This window comes from Rhinolophus sinicus, chromosome 12, assembly GCF_057876585.1.
Source record: "Rhinolophus sinicus isolate RSI-liver-muscle chromosome 12, RSI-T2T, whole genome shotgun sequence".
In the NCBI taxonomy this organism is placed as follows: domain Eukaryota; kingdom Metazoa; phylum Chordata; class Mammalia; order Chiroptera; family Rhinolophidae; genus Rhinolophus; species Rhinolophus sinicus.
In genome coordinates this window covers 20,979,759-20,998,482 of record NC_142512.1, presented here as the reverse complement: position 1 = coordinate 20,998,482, position 18,724 = coordinate 20,979,759, and the positions used below count along the sequence as shown (strand labels likewise).

Genomic DNA, 18,724 nt, shown 5'->3' with positions numbered 1-18,724 from the left:
GATTAAATGAGCTAATGTATGTGATGAGTTTAGTATAGCGTCTAGTATACCACAAATACTCTAAGGACGTTAACTACTATTATATCACCCTCTCTGTTCTCTCCTCCGGATGGATCCATAAAAAGAGTTCGTCCGACCTTTCTGAGGGAATTTTAAGTACTTCAGAAAGACTTAGCACCTCATTTCTCATTGGGGCGCTGGCCCAGCCATCTGCCTGCTCTTGGAGGTCGTTACCGCCACTGAGCATATGGCTCCACGAGGGCACTGAGTCTGCTGCTGTGGGCAGAGCTGACCCGTCCGAACGAGGGAAGGGGATGCTGGGGAGCTGTGGAAACAGGGCACGTGGAGCGGGGAGGGCAGGGGGATACAGAGGACTGGAATACGGAAGGGAGAGGAGGCAGAGGGAAGTCAGCAAGGTAGAGCGAAAAAGAAAAAACAGACTGGGCTGGAGTGACAAGAAGAGAGACCCCACAGAGGAGGTACCAGAGCAGAAAAGCGATCGAGGGCCAGTCCAGAGACAGGAGGGGAACAGCCCTCCCCTAGCCCCATAGGCCCCATTTGGGAGGGGGAGGGGCGGGGCAGCTCCAGAAAAGAGAAGCAGGAGTTGAGAGGGAAGGAGGCCCCACCTTGGCGGTACATGCGCATGGCATCCAGCAGGCGAGAGCCACGGAGCTGGGCCCGGAGCAGGGGCACATCCAACTGCAGGAGCCCAGCCTCGCAGTGGTCTCCTGAAGGCAGGTCCAGCTCGCTGCTGCTGCTGACTCGGCGGCAGGAGGCAGAACGGGACTCCCCAGCCCAGCCCTCCGCCACAGGCAGGAAGCAGTGCACGAAATGCAGCTTCGACTTCTTGATGGTGTCAATGAGGGCATCCTGCCAAAGGGGAAGGGACAGCCCTCAGTGGACTCTGATGGCCCAGCCCGTGCCCAGAAGAACAGGGACTAGTGCCAGCACTGCCACTCCTTGCAGATGGCAGGTGTCCCACCACTGGCCAAGACATACTGAGCCTGGACAACTCTGCCCTCAGCAGGCCTGAGTGGCCACTCAGGCAGCAGCACTGCAAAGGGGACCCCACCAACAGCCATCAGGCCAGAGTAGGACACCAAGCAGGCCCTGGGTGACCTGAGTGTGCGCAGAATGCGCAGGCTACCTGCAGGGGTGAGAAAGGACGCTGGGGCCTGGGCTGGCACACTCACCACCTGCAGCTTAACCTGGATGCACAGCGACTTCTTCTTCACAGCCGCCATGCCTGTGGTGAATGTCTTCCGCATGCTGGCGGCCCGGCGCAGTGCCAGCTGTGAGCCGCCCTCCAGGCCCGCAATGGAGCCCGAGAGCACTGTGGCGCTGCCCGCTCGGCCCACAAACAGGTTGCTGATGATTTTTCTGCCAGAGGCGGGAGAGCAAAGGAAGGAAAGAAGTCACTTTCATGGAGCAGTAGAGGCCGTTCCTTCTCCAAGCTCCTAGGAAGCCAAACAACCCCTGAACCCCTGTGGCCAGGGGCCTGGGCTCGCTGGGCTGGGGCTGCATGTTCCACACCCTACGGAGAAACTCGAGAGAAATCTCCACATAGTGAGAAGAGAAAACCAGGGTGGGTAGAAGCCGAGGGGTAGGGAGGGATTGAACAGAGTGGGCGATCTGTTCCCCATCACCAGGGAGGGTAGAGGAGGGAAAGGGGTGCCCATCTTGCAGGAGACAGTAGAAGAACTTAACATCTGACAGAAGATAGAATCTACTATTTCATCTACTGGTCATTACCCATCTCCCCCTGCTAGAACGTAAACTCCACACAGGCAGGATTTGTGTTTTATTCATTGGCACAGAGTAGGTGCCGAATAATGGTCTGTTGAATAATTGAATGGATGACAGGGCTTCTATGACTGAGGGGTTTCTAAGGCTACTCCTATCTTCTGTGAAGAATGCAGGGGGGGTAGTTAAATTTAAAACTATAGGTTCCTCCAACCATGTCTGTCCCCACCTCCTCTCCAGGAGGTCACCCCCGTGCCCTCAAGGCCAACGAGCCTTGGCTGTTGCTTCTTTGGAAGTGGGGGTTATCTACCCTGCTGGTGAGGGGGCCTCTGAAACCAGGGAGCCCCAAACAGCCCTGGGGAGGGGACAAGGGCAGAGTGAGTAGTGTTCTTACTTCTGGGAGTCCTGCAGGAGCCGGGGGGCATTCTGGGTGGCTGGGTTCTGCTTGGTGTAGTTCAGCCAGCCAGCCACGTTGTACTCTACCCAGTTAGTGCCATGGCTGTGACCCAGGAGAAAATGGCGTGGTTTGCTGCTGCGCAGGAGGGGGCTTTGGCCTGAGCGTGGGAGAAGCAAGATCATCAGGGCCTAAGCCCAAAAGCCCAGGGACTCGGTGGGTCCCCAGGCAGTGCTACCTGGACCCAGATACGTGGGTCCTCCGGAGAAGCAGCAGAAGACCTGCCCTCCCGGGGTGCCACCTACCTTTTTTGTCACCTTCCTGGGGGCCATAGTAGGAGAAAAGGCGTTCCAAGAGGGCATCCTCGGTAGCCTCTGGTACCAGAGCCTCCTCTTCCAATAGCCACAGCAAGCCCCTTGCCTCATCCGTGCGGGCCAGTGAGCGGACCTGTGGCGAAGCAAAGAAATCCCACTGGGTCACACGGAGCTGTGAGAAAGGAGCTAGTGCCCCCGTCCCCAACCACACACTCGAAACACGCTGCACACATACATGCACACACGGCACACACACACTGCAGCTCCTGCCACTCACTGCTGACACCTTGTGGAGAAGGTGGGCAGCAAGGAGGGAGAGAGGGCCAGAAAGATCAGAGACAGAAGCCCACTGCAAAATGCTTCCTAGGACTTGTGTCCGAAGTCACCACAGACTGAAGCCTTCTCAAGCCAAGCCCACAACCCCGAGGCTCTTCTCTGTTCTCATCCTCTTGCAGGTCACAGGGGCTAGCGTGAGCCCCACACTGCCTGGGAGGCATCACCTCCCAGGCAGAATAAACCAGATAAAGGCTGTGAGGCCCTGAGTGTCTGCATGGCCCAAAGGAAGCTGTCAGTCAGTGACAGCGGTATGGGGTGGGGGTGAACCCTGGAAGGTGGGTCACTGCAGAGTCATAAACTCAAGTGCATAAAGCATAAGACGGGTGACTTCATGGATACGAAAGCCCCAATGGTCGGAGCTGGGGTGAGTGGAGAACAGCTCTCCCCATCGAAAGGAAACAGCCACCACTCAGTTGCAGCCAACTTCTGTCCTGGAAGAATGGCCTAGTGTTGATAAATCCACCAGTTTTTCAGGAGAAGGTGGAAATACTGAATTCTGATTTCTAATACCCCATGCAGTCCAAACAAACTAAGCTTGTGGCCACGTCTGATCTGAAGGTGACTTTTCTATGGAATTCCCAAGTTGTCCTCGAGCAAGAAGGACTCCATTCTGTTCCCTGCACTCCATTCTGGCCTGGACTTTAGGGACTGGGGGACAGGAGAATTAAGAGAAGTGCCATTTTCCCTCTTTTGGATCTCAGCTGCCTGTATCTCCTGCCCACAGCTGTCCAAGGGAGGTGGAGTAATTACCAGAAGGAAGTAGAGGGTGGTCAAGGACTGATGGGCAACGAAGGGCCCAGAGCGGCTGGAGCTGCCAGCAGGAATGAGCAACAAAGCCACTGGACAGTGAGTGACAGGCTGGGCACTGAGGAGCCCGGTCCCCAAAGTGCAGCTGCCCAATGCCAAGGCCCATCAGATAGGGAGAGCAAAAAAGGGAAGGATGGCCAAGCCCCTCCCAAACCCACTGTCTGAACCACTACTGCTCCTAAGCCACAGGACTGACTTCCCCATCCCTCCTGGCAATGGCGAAGGTGCTCTAGGGAGGCTAACGCAGGAGCTCAGGTGTCAGGGGAAAAAACAGCTTCCCTGGGGAGATGTGGAGCTTGGGCATTTGTTCCAGGGGGGTGCACACTCTCCCCAGGGCCCCACGCCCTTGCTGGCCCAGCAGAACCTTACCACAAGGAACAGGGAGAGGGGGCAGGACTCAAAGCAGAGGAGGAAGAGCAGCAGCCTAGCAAAGATGCCAGTTCTCCAATAAAGCACCGTAGGCAACTTCCCTAATTGAAGGTAATCACCACACGCCAAATGCTCATTGGGCCAGTCAGTCCCCAGGCAGCAAGGTGCCCAAGACACTAGCCCAAAGGGTGACAAAGCCCATCCCCAAGGGTGAGGGGCGAGGGGTCAGACCCACGTGGTCCCCAGTGGGAGTCTATAGCTGGGCAGTTTCCCTGCTTGGGCACAATGCTAGGTTGCATCAGTCCTCTTCTTGGGGACAATGGGAGGGAATAACTATGTCCTCTGGGCCCAACCAGCTCCTCACCACCTACGAGGAGATACCAGGGCTGCTGGCAGACATACCTGAGGCTCAGTCAGACACAGAATGGGGCCTGTGTCCCAGCTGGTAAGAGAGGAGGTACAACTTCCTGTCTGGCTCTGAGCCAGACACTCAGGGGCCGAGGCTCCCCATTGCACAACAGAAGGAAGTGCCACCTTCCTGGCAGACAGGCTGAGGGCTAGGACCAATAGCTCTAAAGTGCCTGGTGTCTAGGCCTGATTACTAGGCCCCCCTCAGCTTCCAGTGGCACCACTGGCAGCAGCTTTTATGGGGTGGCGGGCTCTACTGAGGTAGAGGACTGAGAAAGGAGAGAGAAGGCCAGCTCAGGGCCTCACTGGAATTCCTACCAGGGTCTGATGGGAGGCTTGGTCCACAGCAGCTACAGAATCATTTGTGGCCGGCTCCAAGTCATCAAACGCCAGCTCGATGTTTTCCTAAGAAAGAGGGCAGAGGGGTAGTGAGCACGGGGGCACAGGGCCATGTGCGTGGCACAGCTCTATGAGCAAGCTAGGGTCAGCAAGGATGACCTCCCGTCCCACGCAAGAGCCCTCCAGTAGTCCGACTGACAAATGCTCACCACCTCCCAAGGCACCGCACTGTATCTCTGGACAGTCAAGCTTCTTCTAACCTCCTTTTATACTGAGCTAAAGTCACACATGCCTGTTATTCATACCCATTGATTAGGCTACTCGGAGTAAGCTTGCTTTCGATTTCACACGCATCCTTGAAACACTCGAAGGCAACTGTCATTTTCCTCCTGAATCTTCTCTCAACCCTGATAAATACCCTCCCTTGGATCAATATCCCTCACCTCCACATGAGATAGGATTTCCAGATCTCGTCCCATTTGGGACACCCTTTTATGAAGGGGTCCTTAATCATCAATCACCACCTTAACAGATAAGGAGACAGGGAAGGCCAGGCCCGCCACACGTGGAGGCAGCAACTGCATGGCGGCAATTCACAGGGCCTAGGTGGTGCTTTGAAGGTGGGCAAGGAGGGGCACCCAGGGACCCTGAATGCATAGCTTCTTGGGGAGCAAACTCTCCACAAAGTAAGACTGCAGCCTGGGCAAGAAAAGTCAAGTAGTCTAGAAAGCCAACAGATATGACAAGAGAGTAAAAGCAGGGAAGGGGCAGCCAGCAGGGCTGCTTTCCTTTCCGCATCTACAGATGCCCTCCCTGAGGGGGCCAAGGCCAGAGGGGGTTGGGGGTGGCAGGCAGAGACAAGGTCAAGTGCTACCTCCTTGTATCTTTCCAGCTCCTGCACAAAGGTACGCTCGTGGAAGAGCCTCTGCAGCCGGTCCTGGGCGTAGTTGTGGCACAGCTCCTCAAAGGAGGCCCCACGGGCCGCCCCACCCTGCTCGGGGTTCTGGAAGCCCGGAGTGTCCACAATCATCATAGAGCAGAGTGAGTGCTGGCTGGACTTGAGAGCCCTTCACAGAGAGAGGCTGGGTCAGAGCTGGCCAGGGCAATTCCACAGAACAGGCCCCACTGGTCTGCCCCTCATGCCCAAGCAGCCCCATCCTGCCCAAGCCAAGCATCCATCCCTGTGCGGGAGCCCAGGACCCTGGTGGGGAGGAGGTGCCTCTCTTGGCCTAAAGGACAGAGAGCCCTCTGGTGGTGGAGGATGGCTCTGCCTCAGCAATCCCACAAGCACAAAGGCATCATCAACTCCACCTCTGTCAAGGCAGAAACCAGAGAGCTCCTAGGCCTTCTTGCCTGGCACTCACCTATTCACCAGAGAGACGAGAAGGGTGAAGAGCTCGCTGTAGAGGCCAGACGCCATGCCCTCTAAACACTCCAGTGCACTCAGTTTGAGGCCTATGGGGCAAGAGGATCAGCTCTAGCTCCTGCTCCCTGGGATTCCCACCTGGGTATACTCCCAGGGCCAAGTCAGCAGGGGGTTGGGGGCCGGGCCTTTCCCCCTGATGGAAGCTCTATCCACCCCAGCAGTCTCCCCATGGCAGAGGCAGCAGAGAGCCCTGGATGAGGCCTCCCAATCACACCTGCCAGCCAAGGGGCTCAGGGTACCTGTGCCATCTCCCAGGCTCTCCTCGGGGCCCTGGCGAAAAGAGGTAGAACGCTGCAGGGTACCACCCTTGTGTTGGTGCTTGAAGATGGCTGAGGAGAGCTCCTCCAGGCTGCATCCCAACAGATATGCGGCTTTCTGGGCCCACTCGTGGCGAGCAAACTGCTTGCGCCCAGCTATGGGGTAGAAAAAAGGATCTGGCATCTTGGGTCTTCCTCTTTAGGCCATTTGATGACCACTGTGCCCTTTGGCTCCCCGTTCCCATAGGACTGGGGAGTTGGCATCTTCCAGAGGAAAAACCAGCCATGATGACACCAGAGGGCTTCAGGCAAAACAAGGGCAGCCAGCAGCTGTGTCCCTCGGGGGTAGAGAGAATGAGCAGATCCTAGAAGAGGAGATAACTCCACACTGCCACCACCAGGGGGCAGCCAGTGAGCTGTGAACATCCGACTTGGGGAAATACAGTGAGAGGATGAGCCAGCCCACCTGTGATGAGCATGAGAACCACCTGTGCCGTGGGGGACGTACCATGAGAGAGTACGGTGCCTTCCTCTTCCATGAACGCATTAGGACCCTCCCTTTACCTCTAGGCATGTGCCAGGGGAGGACACAAACACCCACCCGTGGCCCAACAGTGGGGATATGAAAAAGCCTCAGAGGAAAGGGAGCAGCCCACGCAGGCAGACGGGCCTCAGCCGACATGTGTCTAATCACAGTAATTAGGGAAAGCTAACAAGGAACAAGGTTTTACCTTCAGCAGCTTCTGTAAGGCAAAGGACCAGCATGCAGCATGCAAAGAAAAACAGCATGTTAGCAAATAGTCATCAACTGAGCCCGCCAGGCCCACGGGAAGGGACCGTGGAGGGTGGGGGTTTGTGAGAATGAGCAGGCGGGAAAACACAACCATATTCAGATTCAGAAACACAAACACACACACTTACAATCTCAAAGGAGTATGTTTATGAATGTAATCACACTGACACGTACACACAGAAAGACTTACAAAGACGCTCTAACACACACACACCCTGGAAAATACTGGAAGCTCTGAGGAGGTAACAGACCCTACTCAACAAGGTCCAAGTGCTGACATATCCAGAGCTCTCCACCTGAAGTCAGCACTGAGTAGGGTTACAGTGGTACATCGGTTTTCTAACTTCATCTGTTCCGGAAGACCGCTCGAGTTCTGAAACGTTCGAAAACCGAGGGGCGGTTTCCCCATAGAAAGTAATGCGAAATGGATTAATCCATTCCAGACCTTTAAAACCAACCCCTAAAACTGCAAATTTAGCATGAATTTTGCTATCTAATGATACCATAGATCCACAAAATTTACGGCGTTCGTAAACCGAAATGTTCATCAACGGAGATGTTCGAAAACCGAGGTGCCACTGTATAAGAAACCTGGGATTGTCATCTCCTCAGAATGAAAGCACTTCCTCAAGACATAGCCACACGCCCACACACGTGCCTGCCCACACAGTCTGGCGACAACTCAGAGCCTGCCTCCTTTCTGGTAGGTATGCCACCTGCTGGGATCATAAGAAGCTAACACCCAGATGCCTGTTCCTCCATGCTCCCCCCCCCCTTCCTCCATGCGCTCCCCCCTCACTCCTGCTGAGCAGCCTGGGGCCCTTCACATCCCCTCAAAGCCCCAGGTGCCGTTCAGAGACAGCACCGCTTTCTCTAAACTGAGGAGAAAGGGGTGAAGAGGTGCTCAGAGCCCCCACCCATCAATGTACTCTCAGAGGAAGGCAGCAGAGCTCTTTCAAGGCAGACTAAGCCCTAGCCATTCACAAGCCTCCAAGCAAGCACAAGTGCCCAAGCTGCAGCCCATTCGTTACCACGGTGCCTGCTGCCCCCTAGTGGCCTCCACCCTGACGTGCAAGAGGAAGAGACACCTGCTACCAAACCAGTGGAGAGAAGGGAACACTCGGGGAAAACTGGCCTCAGGAAGCCCCAGGAAGTAAGCCCACCCTATCCTACCTAAGCCCCACGGAGGGCATTCTGAGAGATTCCCAGATCTGGATGCAAAACAGGTAGAAGCAGCTATTTGGGGGACTCCGAGAAGCCCCACATCTCCAGGTGCCCTCTCCACCCTCAACCCTGGGGCTTCTCCCAGGCCAGTCCTCTATGATAGAACAAGCCCAACCCACAGAAAGAGCCCAGGGCAAGCACCAAGACGGGGCCAGGTGGCCCCTACACCCCAGGGAGGAGCCAAGGTCAGTTACCGGCTTGCTCCTCGGGGGCCTCTGTCAGGAAGGGAACAAGAAGGAGAGTTATTCCAGGCGGACTGCTCTGAGTTGGGGCCCTTCTCTTTCCCCTCACCCTCCAAGCCCCCAAACCCCTGCTTCCACAGTGCTCCCAGTCACTGACATTTAAGACCAGGCCACAGGCCATCATTGGCAGAGATGCTTCTCTGAGTGTTGGGAGCCTTCTGCTCTGATGTGGGGGCCTGGGAAGCGGCACAGCAAAAGAGGGGTGTCTGATAACAGATGAGTCTGTGCTTGGTGAGGACAAACTGGGAGTGGGAAGGTCCCCACAAGGTCTCCCGGGCAACAAGCCAGGCTGTTGGGACTCACTGCAGGTTACCTTTGGTGGCTCCTGCAGCCCCCAGGTGGTAGATGGCGGCCAGGATGAACCAGCAGGCTTTCTGTTCATCGGGAGAGATGCCCAGCACCTTCATGGCTGTCTGTAGCTTACTGAACTGCTGAGTTGCCTTCTGCTTCTCCTCAGGCTGCAGGGTCAGACGGGCACATTGGCATCGGATCTCAGAGGGGGTATCTCCCCCACCCCTGGCATACCCCCATGCTGCTGGACCCTCAGGGAGGGCAAAGGCTAGGGTAGAGCTGCCCAGCTGGAGCGGGGCGCCTGCTATTCCCATTCGGGCACTCCAGGCATTTGAGGCTTCTCCTACCCCCAAGGCCCAGGGCTGCCAACCCAGTCCCCATAGGGCCCTCACCTTGGCCAATGGCACAATGCCGAACACATTGTTCTCTGCCAAGTGGTTCAGGTGGAGCTCTGTCCTAGGGGTACAAATGAGGCATCAGCACAGTGCTTGGTTCCTATGCCAAGGCCATCTCCCTCTCAGGGTGGAGGCAGACAAACTCAGCTTCCAGACTCTGAGTTCTGTCTGCCCATCACGCCCTACTGTCAGGCCAGCTGCTACTGCCTTTCTTAATTGGCCGGGATGCATGGTCAGAGCATCAGCCTCCCTAAGAGAGGTCACCAGAGATGCCCTGGTGAGTGCCCAGTCAGACCCCTGGAGCAGAGAATCTGCCTGAAGGGTGAGTCCAGCCAGGACGGCGACCGTGCCCTCAGTTATAAAAAGAGCTAAAGAGGATAATGCCCTGGGGCTGCTCGCTCATTTATCCTTTTCTCAGTGAACACAGACAGCAGGTCTAAAGGGAAGAGCCTGGCAGAAGAGCTAACATAGGGGCAGGGAAGGCAGCTTGGAGGGCACTGAAAACTGGCTGGGCTTTTGGCCCCAGTGTGGGCTCAAACACCATCTCAGCCCCATACTGACTGTGCAATTGCGGGCAAGTCCCTGACCACCTGTATCTCAGTGTGCTTTCTTCTCCAGCCCTGCCTTTGTGGGTAGCAGAGATCCTAGCTAGGCCCTGGGAACACGGAAGCATCAACTGTGCCCCTCACACATAGCCAGAGCCCTGTGCTCGGGGCTCCTTCATCTCGCCATCCTCAGCACCCAGCTCAGAGCCCAGCATGGAGCGGGCACACAATAAACAAACAGTACAGGATGCAATCAAGTGGCTTTCAAGAGGCGGGAGTTCAAAGCACCCTCCCTGTTCCCTCTGTCCCCATCTCACCTGAGGGTGCCATCCCCACAGGCTAGCAGGTAGTAGAAGACATTGAATGTGGCCTCACTGGCTGGGCGTCGAGCCACGCGCAGCTTCTCCAGAAGCATCGTCTGTGCACAGCATGGAGGATATGGGCAAAAGAAGGTCGTGCCAGGTCAAGCGTCTCCCGCCCTCACCAGAAAAAACCGGGCCCACGGGAACAAGCAGCTGCCTGTTATTCTCCAGGTGCTCAACCAGAGGCCAGATCACCTCAGGGGTAAACCCAGGCAGAAAGCAGAGCCACGGGGAAGAAGACAGGCCCAGCTCCTAGAGGGACCCTGCCGCCCTGCCTAGTCCCCAAGCACAGCCTTCGGGAGAAGCTGGACACGTGTGGTGAGGACAGGTTTCGTTTAGCAAGGAAGGGAGTCGGCCTCAGCTGGGCCTTACTCTACTGACCAGCCCAGTCCTCCCTTGGTGATAACTGCCTGAAAGGAGCCCGAGCCCAGGGCCGGAGCTTGGTGGGCAGGAAGCTGAGCCACACTCTCCCCAGGGCAGGAGGCATGGGGGCAGACTGGTAAAGACTCAGGCAGAGCAGCCAGTGCCAGGTCCTTTTGGTTGGGGCAGAATCCCAGGTAAATTAGGCCCAAGAGAAAGCCTGATTTTTAGGGCATGAAATCAGGTGGTCAATCTCCTTCTACCCTGAGTGTCCCCTCACCTGAATGGACGCTGAGGCCACCTGGCCAGCTTGGTCAAAGTCTAGGGAGAGGATCTGGGAGAAGCGGGTGGCACTGCTGTTCATGACGGTGGGGCTGTTCCCAAAGGCTTCCAGGAGGGTGTACAGGGCCTGCCACTTCTCCACTGCAGAAGACAGGCCCAGGGGCCATCAGGAAAGCCAGGGAGAAAAAAGCAGGCACCTCGGAGGGGCCTCCACCCCCACTCCACCCTCCCAAGCCCATTCTCAGTTTCTCAGTTGTCTCTGCCTCACCAGAAAACACCTTGTTCCCGCTGGTGCCTGCGATGGTGGCCAGGTATTGCACCAGATGCTGGCAGCTGGTGGTCTTGCCACTGCCACTACTGCCCAGGAGGACGATGGACTGGTCCTGACGGCTCATCAGCATTGCCCTGTATGCGGTCTGGGCCACGGCGTAGATGTGGGGTGCCATGTCTTCCCGCCGACACCCCTTGAACATGTGCATCACCTTGGGCAGGAGAGGGATGGGAGGAAGGGGTAGGCTCTTAGCTGGTCCCACTCAGATACCCTTCACCCCCAAGCGCCACATGTTTCTGGGCCTTTCACTCCGGGGTAGCAGAGGGATTCTGAGACTAAGGCCATGCATGGAAATGCAGATACCAGCCAAGTCCCAGCCTCTGGTAGAGGTTGGGAAGGGCCTTTTGTCCTCACCCCTTGAAATGACTCCACTTCCCAAGACCAACTGTGAGAGTGGACAGGGGCCAAGTGGGATGCCAAGGGGAAGGGGCAGAGCCCGAAAAGGTGGGGTAGGTCATTGGTGGGTGGGTCCATGAGGCAACATGGTAGCCTAAGGGACATCACACCTTCTCGGAGTACACGGCAGGAGCCCCGCGGGGGCTGACGATGAGCAGACTGGGGCCAGCATACGTGTGCGGCAGGCTAGCACCATAGCGCTGGCGCAGCGTGTGCAGGACGCTGGACTCACTGAGGTACACCAGCGAGGCCAGATCTTCTAGGCGGTCGCAGGAGGGAGCATTCGCCTGTGTGACAGGACAGACAGGAGGGCACTGAAGAAGCAGAACCTGTCTGCACTGCCAGGGGACAGGCCTGCCCTGCCCAGCCCACCTCCAGTGCCCTCTACCAGCCTTCTGCCAACCTTCTCTATGTCATCCTCGTCCACATCCAGGATGGTTCCGTCATGGTCTAGCTTCACGCGCACCTTCCCCTCGGGCAAGCTGAGCTCCTGGGATTTGAGCTGACTGGCTGCAGAGTGGGGCAGGCAGTCAGACATGGGCCTGGGAAGGCTTTGCCACCACCTTTGGGCCCATCATGTCCTGCCTCCTCCCCACTGTGTCACCAGCCTCTCCTAGCTCACCACCCAGCCCTCAGCAGACCCAGAAGGCACAGCAGCCCTGAAACCTGGGAGGCCCAGGCATCTGCCCTGGGGCCTCCCCAGACTCACCCAGTGAGAAGCCGTCCCTATGGACCAGCCACACCTTTTCTGTCTCATGCCAGGCCTCCTCGGCTGCAATCTGCTCTTCCGTCTTCACCTATCAGAGGGAGGGGAAGAATCAATAGTCAGACCCTGTTCTGGAACACAGAGACGAGGACAGCAGGAGGGAGGGGACGCGTGAGGGGAAGAGCTTCCAGATGAGCCACTGGGCAAGGGGGACAGTGGGTGGCAGACACAGAACAGGGGACATCTGAGGTTTCAGACAAAACAGGTGGGGAGGCCAGGAGGTAGTGGTAGCCCCGAGGAGCCCTGAGCACAAGACCATGCCAACCTTGAGCGTCTGGAAGGAAAGGGACACGGAGAGCATGTGCCCAGGAAAAGCACATCAGCAGATTCTACTTTCTGCTGCCCTCTCCCCCACCTCCCTGCGAAGCCTGTATTAGTATCCTGAGCCCACACCTCTCACCCTGGGCCACAGCTACTGCGACCTTTAAGGCCCAGCTTCTCCCCCATCCTGACAGGCCCTCCGTCATCAAGCTGGGGAAGGGCGTTTCCTTAATACCCAAGGACAGACTGTCTACCGAGGACTTTGCAGGGCAAAATGCAAAGTGGGGCCTGAGTCCTAGCCCCGGCCTGGCCTTCCTCTCCAGAGGATGGTCTACTGGGGTAGGGGGAGGCGGTGCCCAGAGGCACGGGCCAGCCTCCCTGCTCCTCCTCCACGCCTCCTCGGAAGGTGGCAGGTGCACAGACCTCTGTGGACATGCTAAGGCCATATAAGGACAAGAAGGAGCATGGCCGAAGGTATGAGGGGCGTGGGGAGGGCAGCACTGCTCTGCCAAACACAGGAAGAGACTTGCACGCCACACAGATGGGCACCGGAATGAGTACAGAGGGGTTAGGAGTCACCGGTCAGCATTCATAGGCTGTCCGCATGTGAGGGTGCCAAACCTGGCGTCCCCTGAGAAGATTTGAGCTGAGCAGAAATGGTGCCCGAGGGAGCTGGGCAAACAGGAGACAGGCCCATCGAGCTCCTTTTCTTGTGTGTAAATGAAAGGGCAGCAGGCTCACCCAGTGGCCCCGGTGGGGGGAAGGGCACCCACCCACAGCATGGAGCAGCCATTAGGCTGGCCCTACCCACCCCCACTTTCTGAGGATACAGTTAGTCTCCTAGAGTCCCCCACCCTCAGGAGACCTGGGGCGTATACACTGCTTTGGGATACTGACCCCGGTGAGGGGTCACAAAGGACAAGAAAATACAAGAAGAGGAAGCGTTTTCTTTGCCACATTTCTTAGAGCTGAAAGAGAGCTCAGGGTTCTACTTCCAAGTTGGACTCCGCTTGTAGAGAACTGTCTCCCTCTTGCTGATTGCCCTCCCCAGCTACACAGTGAGACGATTGGACTACACCAGCGGCCCCCAGACTCTGGCAATCATGACCAATGAAATTACCCTTCAAATAGGAGGATCGCTATGGGGGGGACATCAATATTTTAAATTGTTAAGTGAAAACATTTTTTTAAAAAGGTTAGTTCTTTATATTTGAAGAAGTGTAACTTTATAAAACAAAATTATGTGTTTTTCTTTTTTAAAAAATCACGCAAAACAGATGAAACCTTCCTCTTAAATGGGCACAGTCTATGGATCAGGTATTTGGAGACTGATGCATGAAGTCATGGACTATATAACTCCTTCAGAACTAATCCGAAGGTGGGTTTCCCACATTGGCCAGCAGGTGGAGACAGAGAACGCCGCATCTTCATGCTTGAGCCGGAAGGGTGGTAGGAGTGGGGTGGTAGGAATTCAGCCTTTTCAGCTTTCTCTACCCAGAGTGAGCAGAATTGAAATACCTAGAAACTAAAACTCTGGCCAGGCCCTTGGGCTCCAGTAGCTAAGAACCATGTGCCACAGAGACTGAGCTCCAGTGGTGACACTCAGTCTAGACATTCCCCAAGGGCCTGACACAGAGCTGTCCCATCTCAGACTCCTGGCACTGACTCCCCAGAGGCCCTCCCCAGATACTGGGCGGGGGCCGGATGGCAAAAGAGGCCTTACACTCCAACACGAGGCCCGAGCACAGACGCCAGCCCAGGTACAGGCCAGGGGGGGCAGGTTGTCACCAGGAGAAGTGGAGGGCTCCTGAGGCGGGCAGGAGCACCCTACCTGGCTGTGGGCAGGAGAGGCGGCCTCAGGGTCCAGCTACCAGCAGCAAGCAAATAAGAGAGAGAAAAGAAGAGGCATGAACACAAGTAGACGACGGGCATGTCCCCGTCAGCAAGCACCCTGGGCCAAGTAGGGGGGCAGGCTCAGGCTGCCTGAGGTACAGGATGGAGGTGGGGGTCACTTAGCAACCAGGAGGGGGGGTTGCTGGCCTGGGCGGGTGAATTGTACCCAGTCAAGGACAGGCCAGACCAGGAAGGAGAGGCCTAGCTTGGTGAAGGGACACTTGTTACCATCACACTTCTCAGAGAGAGAGAGAGAGAGAAGTTGCTCTGGTAAGTCATTCCCTGTGGCCTGGGCAGGAGTGGGCCACTCTTCCTGGCCACACTCTCTCCTGGGCTGGCCATTCGGAATTAGCCTCCTCTTCTGTGGGCTACCAGGCCAGGCCACCTCACCACACCAAACACCTGCCCCCCCCCGGCCCCCCGAGCCCTTTGCCTTATCTCCAGGATATTTTCCAGCCTAGCTCCCCTGCAGCCATCAGACCCCAGCCAGGGCTGTGCCTGGCCTCTAAACACACACCCAAGGGTACCACGCCCCCCGCCAAGGGCTGCCCTTCAGTTATGTCATCCCTAAACCTCTCACAGAATAAGACCACCAGCAGTCCCGAGTCTAGGACGCCTTCCTCAAACCCCCACGGCAGTCCTGCCCCACTCCCAGGCAGGCACACTACCCCATGGCGGGGGGGGGGGGGCATCACCACATCCGGGACCACATGCCAACTGCCCAAGTACCAACGCTCAGTGGGCAGACCCTACGGTTAGCCCTGATCTCTCTGTGTCTGTCAGGTCACTTCAAGGCAGTTCTGGAAAGAAAGGGGAGTCACCCAAGCCTTGAACCTTGCTGTTAGAAATGGACAAGTTGTTACCAGGCCCCACCTGCGTCTGGAGAGCCAGGGCGTCGAAAAGGGCAGTGTCAGCTCCCTGGCTCAACACCCACCAGACCCTGGCACCAAGACATATCCTCCAAGGCAAGAGAACAGGCCAGAGAAGGGGGCTGGCACCCAGCCAAGAGGGGACCCTCCCACAGGCACAGAGCTCTGGGCTCCCTGTAGAAGCAGGTCTCACTGCACTCAGATCCTTCACAGAGCCCTTCTTTCCTTTCTTGAAGTGGGAAGACCATTGTAAGGGCACCCAGGCCACCATGGAGCATTCTTTCACAGGCAGGTGCTCCTATCCACACAGACACACACACAGGCGGACTGCCCGCCTCAGGAAAGAGGAGCGCCAGGGATGGGGAACCACACACAAGAGGGAACATTACAGAAGCTGTGAAGATCCTCTCAAGGCGTTGCTGGGCCTCCTCCGCGGGGGTCAGCCGGACCTCAGAGGCAGCTCCCGCCTAGAGGTTAAACCACTGTTAGTCCTGGTCCCAGGAAGCAGTGGGGGCACAGCACACCAAGCTTCTAGCCCAGGAAGCCGCTAGGACCCACGGGTAAGTGAAGTAGGGTCAAGGAGGCAAGCCAGGCACCAATTTGAGTTTTCAAACTATCAGATAAGAAAAGAAAGACGAGGTGCCTGGGAGTTCTGGGGTGATTTCTCCCCACTGTCCTAACCACGTCAGCACCAAGATGATCCTGGTTCTCCAACACACTCTTGGCCCCTGCCATCAGCGCAGGTGACAGGTGTCTCTTCTCGGCCCCCCAACTCCACCCTGGTGAGAGATGGAGGGACAAGGAGCTAGCGGGACGGTGGCTGGCCTCTCCCTTGGAGGTTCTCTCAGGGACTGATGGTTTGCCTTATGCCCTGCCCCTGAGGCCAAAATGGCCCTGCCAAGTCCTGTGTGCCAGAAGGTCACTTCCCTGATTCAGAGTGGGCCAGGAGGGGTAGGGAAAGCTGCGGCCTTCTCCTCTTTAGGTTCTGTAAAGCCCAAGAAGAATGGCATGGGAGCAAGGCGGACTCTGGGCCTTAGGAATCCCAGGAGGGTCTCTAGGGCTAGGAAACAGGACAGGCCTTTAGGCTGTGCCCTGCCCCTCACCTTCCAGCCAGAAGGAACATGCAAGAGCACAGAGAAGCAGTGGTGAAACTCGATGCACCCCCGCCCTACACACACCCTATGAGGCCTCAGAAGGGTCTACGAAATGGGAAAGCTTGAAGAGAATTGTCCCCAACTCAAGGACCAGCCAAGCAGGCATCACCTTCCAAGGGAAGGGGCCGGACTGGTCATCCTTGGTCCTCCCCTCTGCCTCTCGGCCTCCTGTCCCATCCAGAGGGCACTTTGTGGATAGACAGGCCCCAGATCCAAAGGGGGACCACTGTGCCCATTAGTCACCCAGGCACAGGGCTCCGCAAAAGTCCTACAGCCGGAGGGGACCGCTGGCCAGGCCTGAAGAAGGTACCAAGCCCACCACACCAGGGACTGTAGGGGCGGGGGGGGGGGCATTTATCACCAGAATCACTGCTATCCTTCACAGCAGGTGTCTCCCTTATTTACAATTCCAAAATCCAAAAAGCCCCCTAGAACAAAAGATTCTTAACTATTGTGGTGGCAAGACCCATTTATAGTCTCTCTCTCTGCAGCATGAACATTCTATAGGTTTCGTTGTGGAAATACGAATGCATTTGGTTATGGGTTGCTGCTCATGATGTACACACTGTACGGTATCCCCAAATACAGCAATGACTCATTTCCAAAATATTTCTGGCCCCAAGGGCTTTAGAGAAGGGACAATAGACCTGTGTTGTCCCCCCTTGACAGAGGAAGGCTCAGAGATGGAACCTTGCTGAGATGGCACAGGGGGTGAGTGGCTGGGATATGGACGCTGCTCGCCTTCACACGTTTTGTCTTTCCACCCTCGCATGGATCTGCTAAGACTCTGGTCCTTGACTTGGGGTCTGGAGCCTCAAGCTGACCTCACGTAGCTGGGGACCAGGCCCCGACCCCACAGAACAGCAGCATGCTGGTTAGCAGGTCTCATCCCCAAGCCCAGGCCACCATGGGCTCAGGCATTCAGTCTGGGAGAGCCATGCAATCCTGCCATCGGCAGTGGCCTGGGCCTAGCCTCTCAGTCATGCGGGGCTGTAAAGGAGACTTGGGGAAGACGGTTGTGAGGGGGCCTGGCCCTCAAGTGAGGGTGGCGAGGGGCATGGGAGGTTAGTGACACACTCGGGTACCTCCTGCTGCACGTCAGGGGCTGGTGACTTGGATTGCTGTAATCCAGTGAGGTTTGCCTTCGGGCCAGCGGAGCCTGGGTCAGCCAGCTCTTCCGGTGGGGCCGGGGGACACTGCTTCTCTGGGCTTCCAGGCTTGGCGGGGGAGCCTGGCTTGCCTGTGGAGTTCACCGCCTCTGGGGAGCCTGGCTTCCCTGAGGAGCCTGGCTCCTGGCTGGAGGCCTTCTCCCCCTTCCCAGGAGACTGCCTGCTGCGGGGCTTGTGGTCCTTGCCCCTGCCCCGAGACATCAGGCTCCTGAGGCCCATGGAGAGCTCATCCTTGGTGGCCTCCTTCTTTGCTTCAGGCATCGGTGGAGCAGGGGGAGGAGGAGGCGGAGGAGGGGGTGGCTTGGGACCGGGGGCTGCTTTTTCTACCTTCTTGCCTCGAGCTGGGTGCTCAGAGGATTTGACCCCTCGGCTCAGAGTCTCCTTGGAGCTCCCAGGCTCCTCTCCAGGCAGCACCCTGCTCACCACCTTCCTCACTGCATTCGCCACTCTCTTCCGGGACAGGCCAGGGGCCTCCTCGCTCGGGCCTTCTGCTGAGGCAGCCTCCAGGCCATTCATGGCGAGTGTGGGTGCAGGGCTCTTGGTTCTCTGAGAAGTGTCTGTGGGTACAGGGCTGGTGGGAGGCTGAGGACTCCTAGATGGGCCACTGCCGTCCTTTGAGCTGCCCTCTAGCTACAGTCACACAGATACAGGTAGACATTAGCATCAGCCCCTGCGTTCAGGCCCACCCCATGCAGGGGAAGTAACAGCTGCAACCTCACGCCTAGCCCTGGAACAGGCCTTCCATTCATGCACCAAACAACACATAGCTCCGAGAGGCTTTCCATCATCCAGACAGGACGACTGCATCTTAGAGCGTGGCTTCTCTCCCCCACAAAGCACCAGCAGGTTCTGCTGTCACCTGCTGTCTATCCCCAGGCTTAGCATGGAGCTGTGAGATGCCAGCAGTGCCCAGAGGCTCAAGAGGCGCCCAGAGGTACTGGCTTTCCATCAGGGCAGCAAGCAAGCCCCAGTCCAGGCCCACTCCCTCACAGCCCAAA

At 57.0% G+C, this 18,724-nt stretch overlaps 1 protein-coding gene across 21 annotated transcripts in view; it reads right to left on the bottom strand.

Moving 5' to 3' along the window:
• The window catches only part of MYO18A (myosin XVIIIA), a 92,819-nt gene that overhangs the window by 33,538 nt on the left and 40,557 nt on the right, over positions 1-18,724 (bottom strand). For 4 of the 21 annotated variants that reach the window (XM_088802028.1, XM_088802030.1, XM_088802033.1 and 1 more), the window contains exons 3-21: positions 15,793-15,870; positions 14,365-14,508; positions 12,324-12,411; positions 12,018-12,124; positions 11,725-11,901; positions 11,156-11,369; positions 10,886-11,028; positions 10,201-10,301; positions 9,336-9,399; positions 8,966-9,110; positions 8,605-8,625; positions 6,376-6,549; positions 6,075-6,165; positions 5,585-5,777; positions 4,690-4,776; positions 2,443-2,584; positions 2,138-2,297; positions 1,194-1,380; positions 627-870 (exon numbers count right to left, since the gene is read on the bottom strand). In XM_088802028.1, coding sequence (XP_088658154.1) covers positions 627-870; positions 1,194-1,380; positions 2,138-2,297; positions 2,443-2,584; positions 4,690-4,776; positions 5,585-5,777; positions 6,075-6,165; positions 6,376-6,549; positions 8,605-8,625; positions 8,966-9,110; positions 9,336-9,399; positions 10,201-10,301; positions 10,886-11,028; positions 11,156-11,369; positions 11,725-11,901; positions 12,018-12,124; positions 12,324-12,411; positions 14,365-14,508; positions 15,793-15,870 — 2,560 coding nt within the window. Of the gene's footprint in view, positions 1-626; positions 871-1,193; positions 1,381-2,137; positions 2,298-2,442; positions 2,585-4,689; positions 4,777-5,584; positions 5,778-6,074; positions 6,166-6,375; positions 6,550-7,124; positions 7,137-8,604; positions 8,626-8,965; positions 9,111-9,335; positions 9,400-10,200; positions 10,302-10,885; positions 11,029-11,155; positions 11,370-11,724; positions 11,902-12,017; positions 12,125-12,323; positions 12,412-14,364; positions 14,509-15,792; positions 15,871-17,642; positions 18,357-18,724 lie in introns of all 21 variants that reach the window. The other 17 variants (XM_074319871.2, XM_074319886.2, XM_074319872.2 and 14 more) reach the window with 12 other exon arrangements.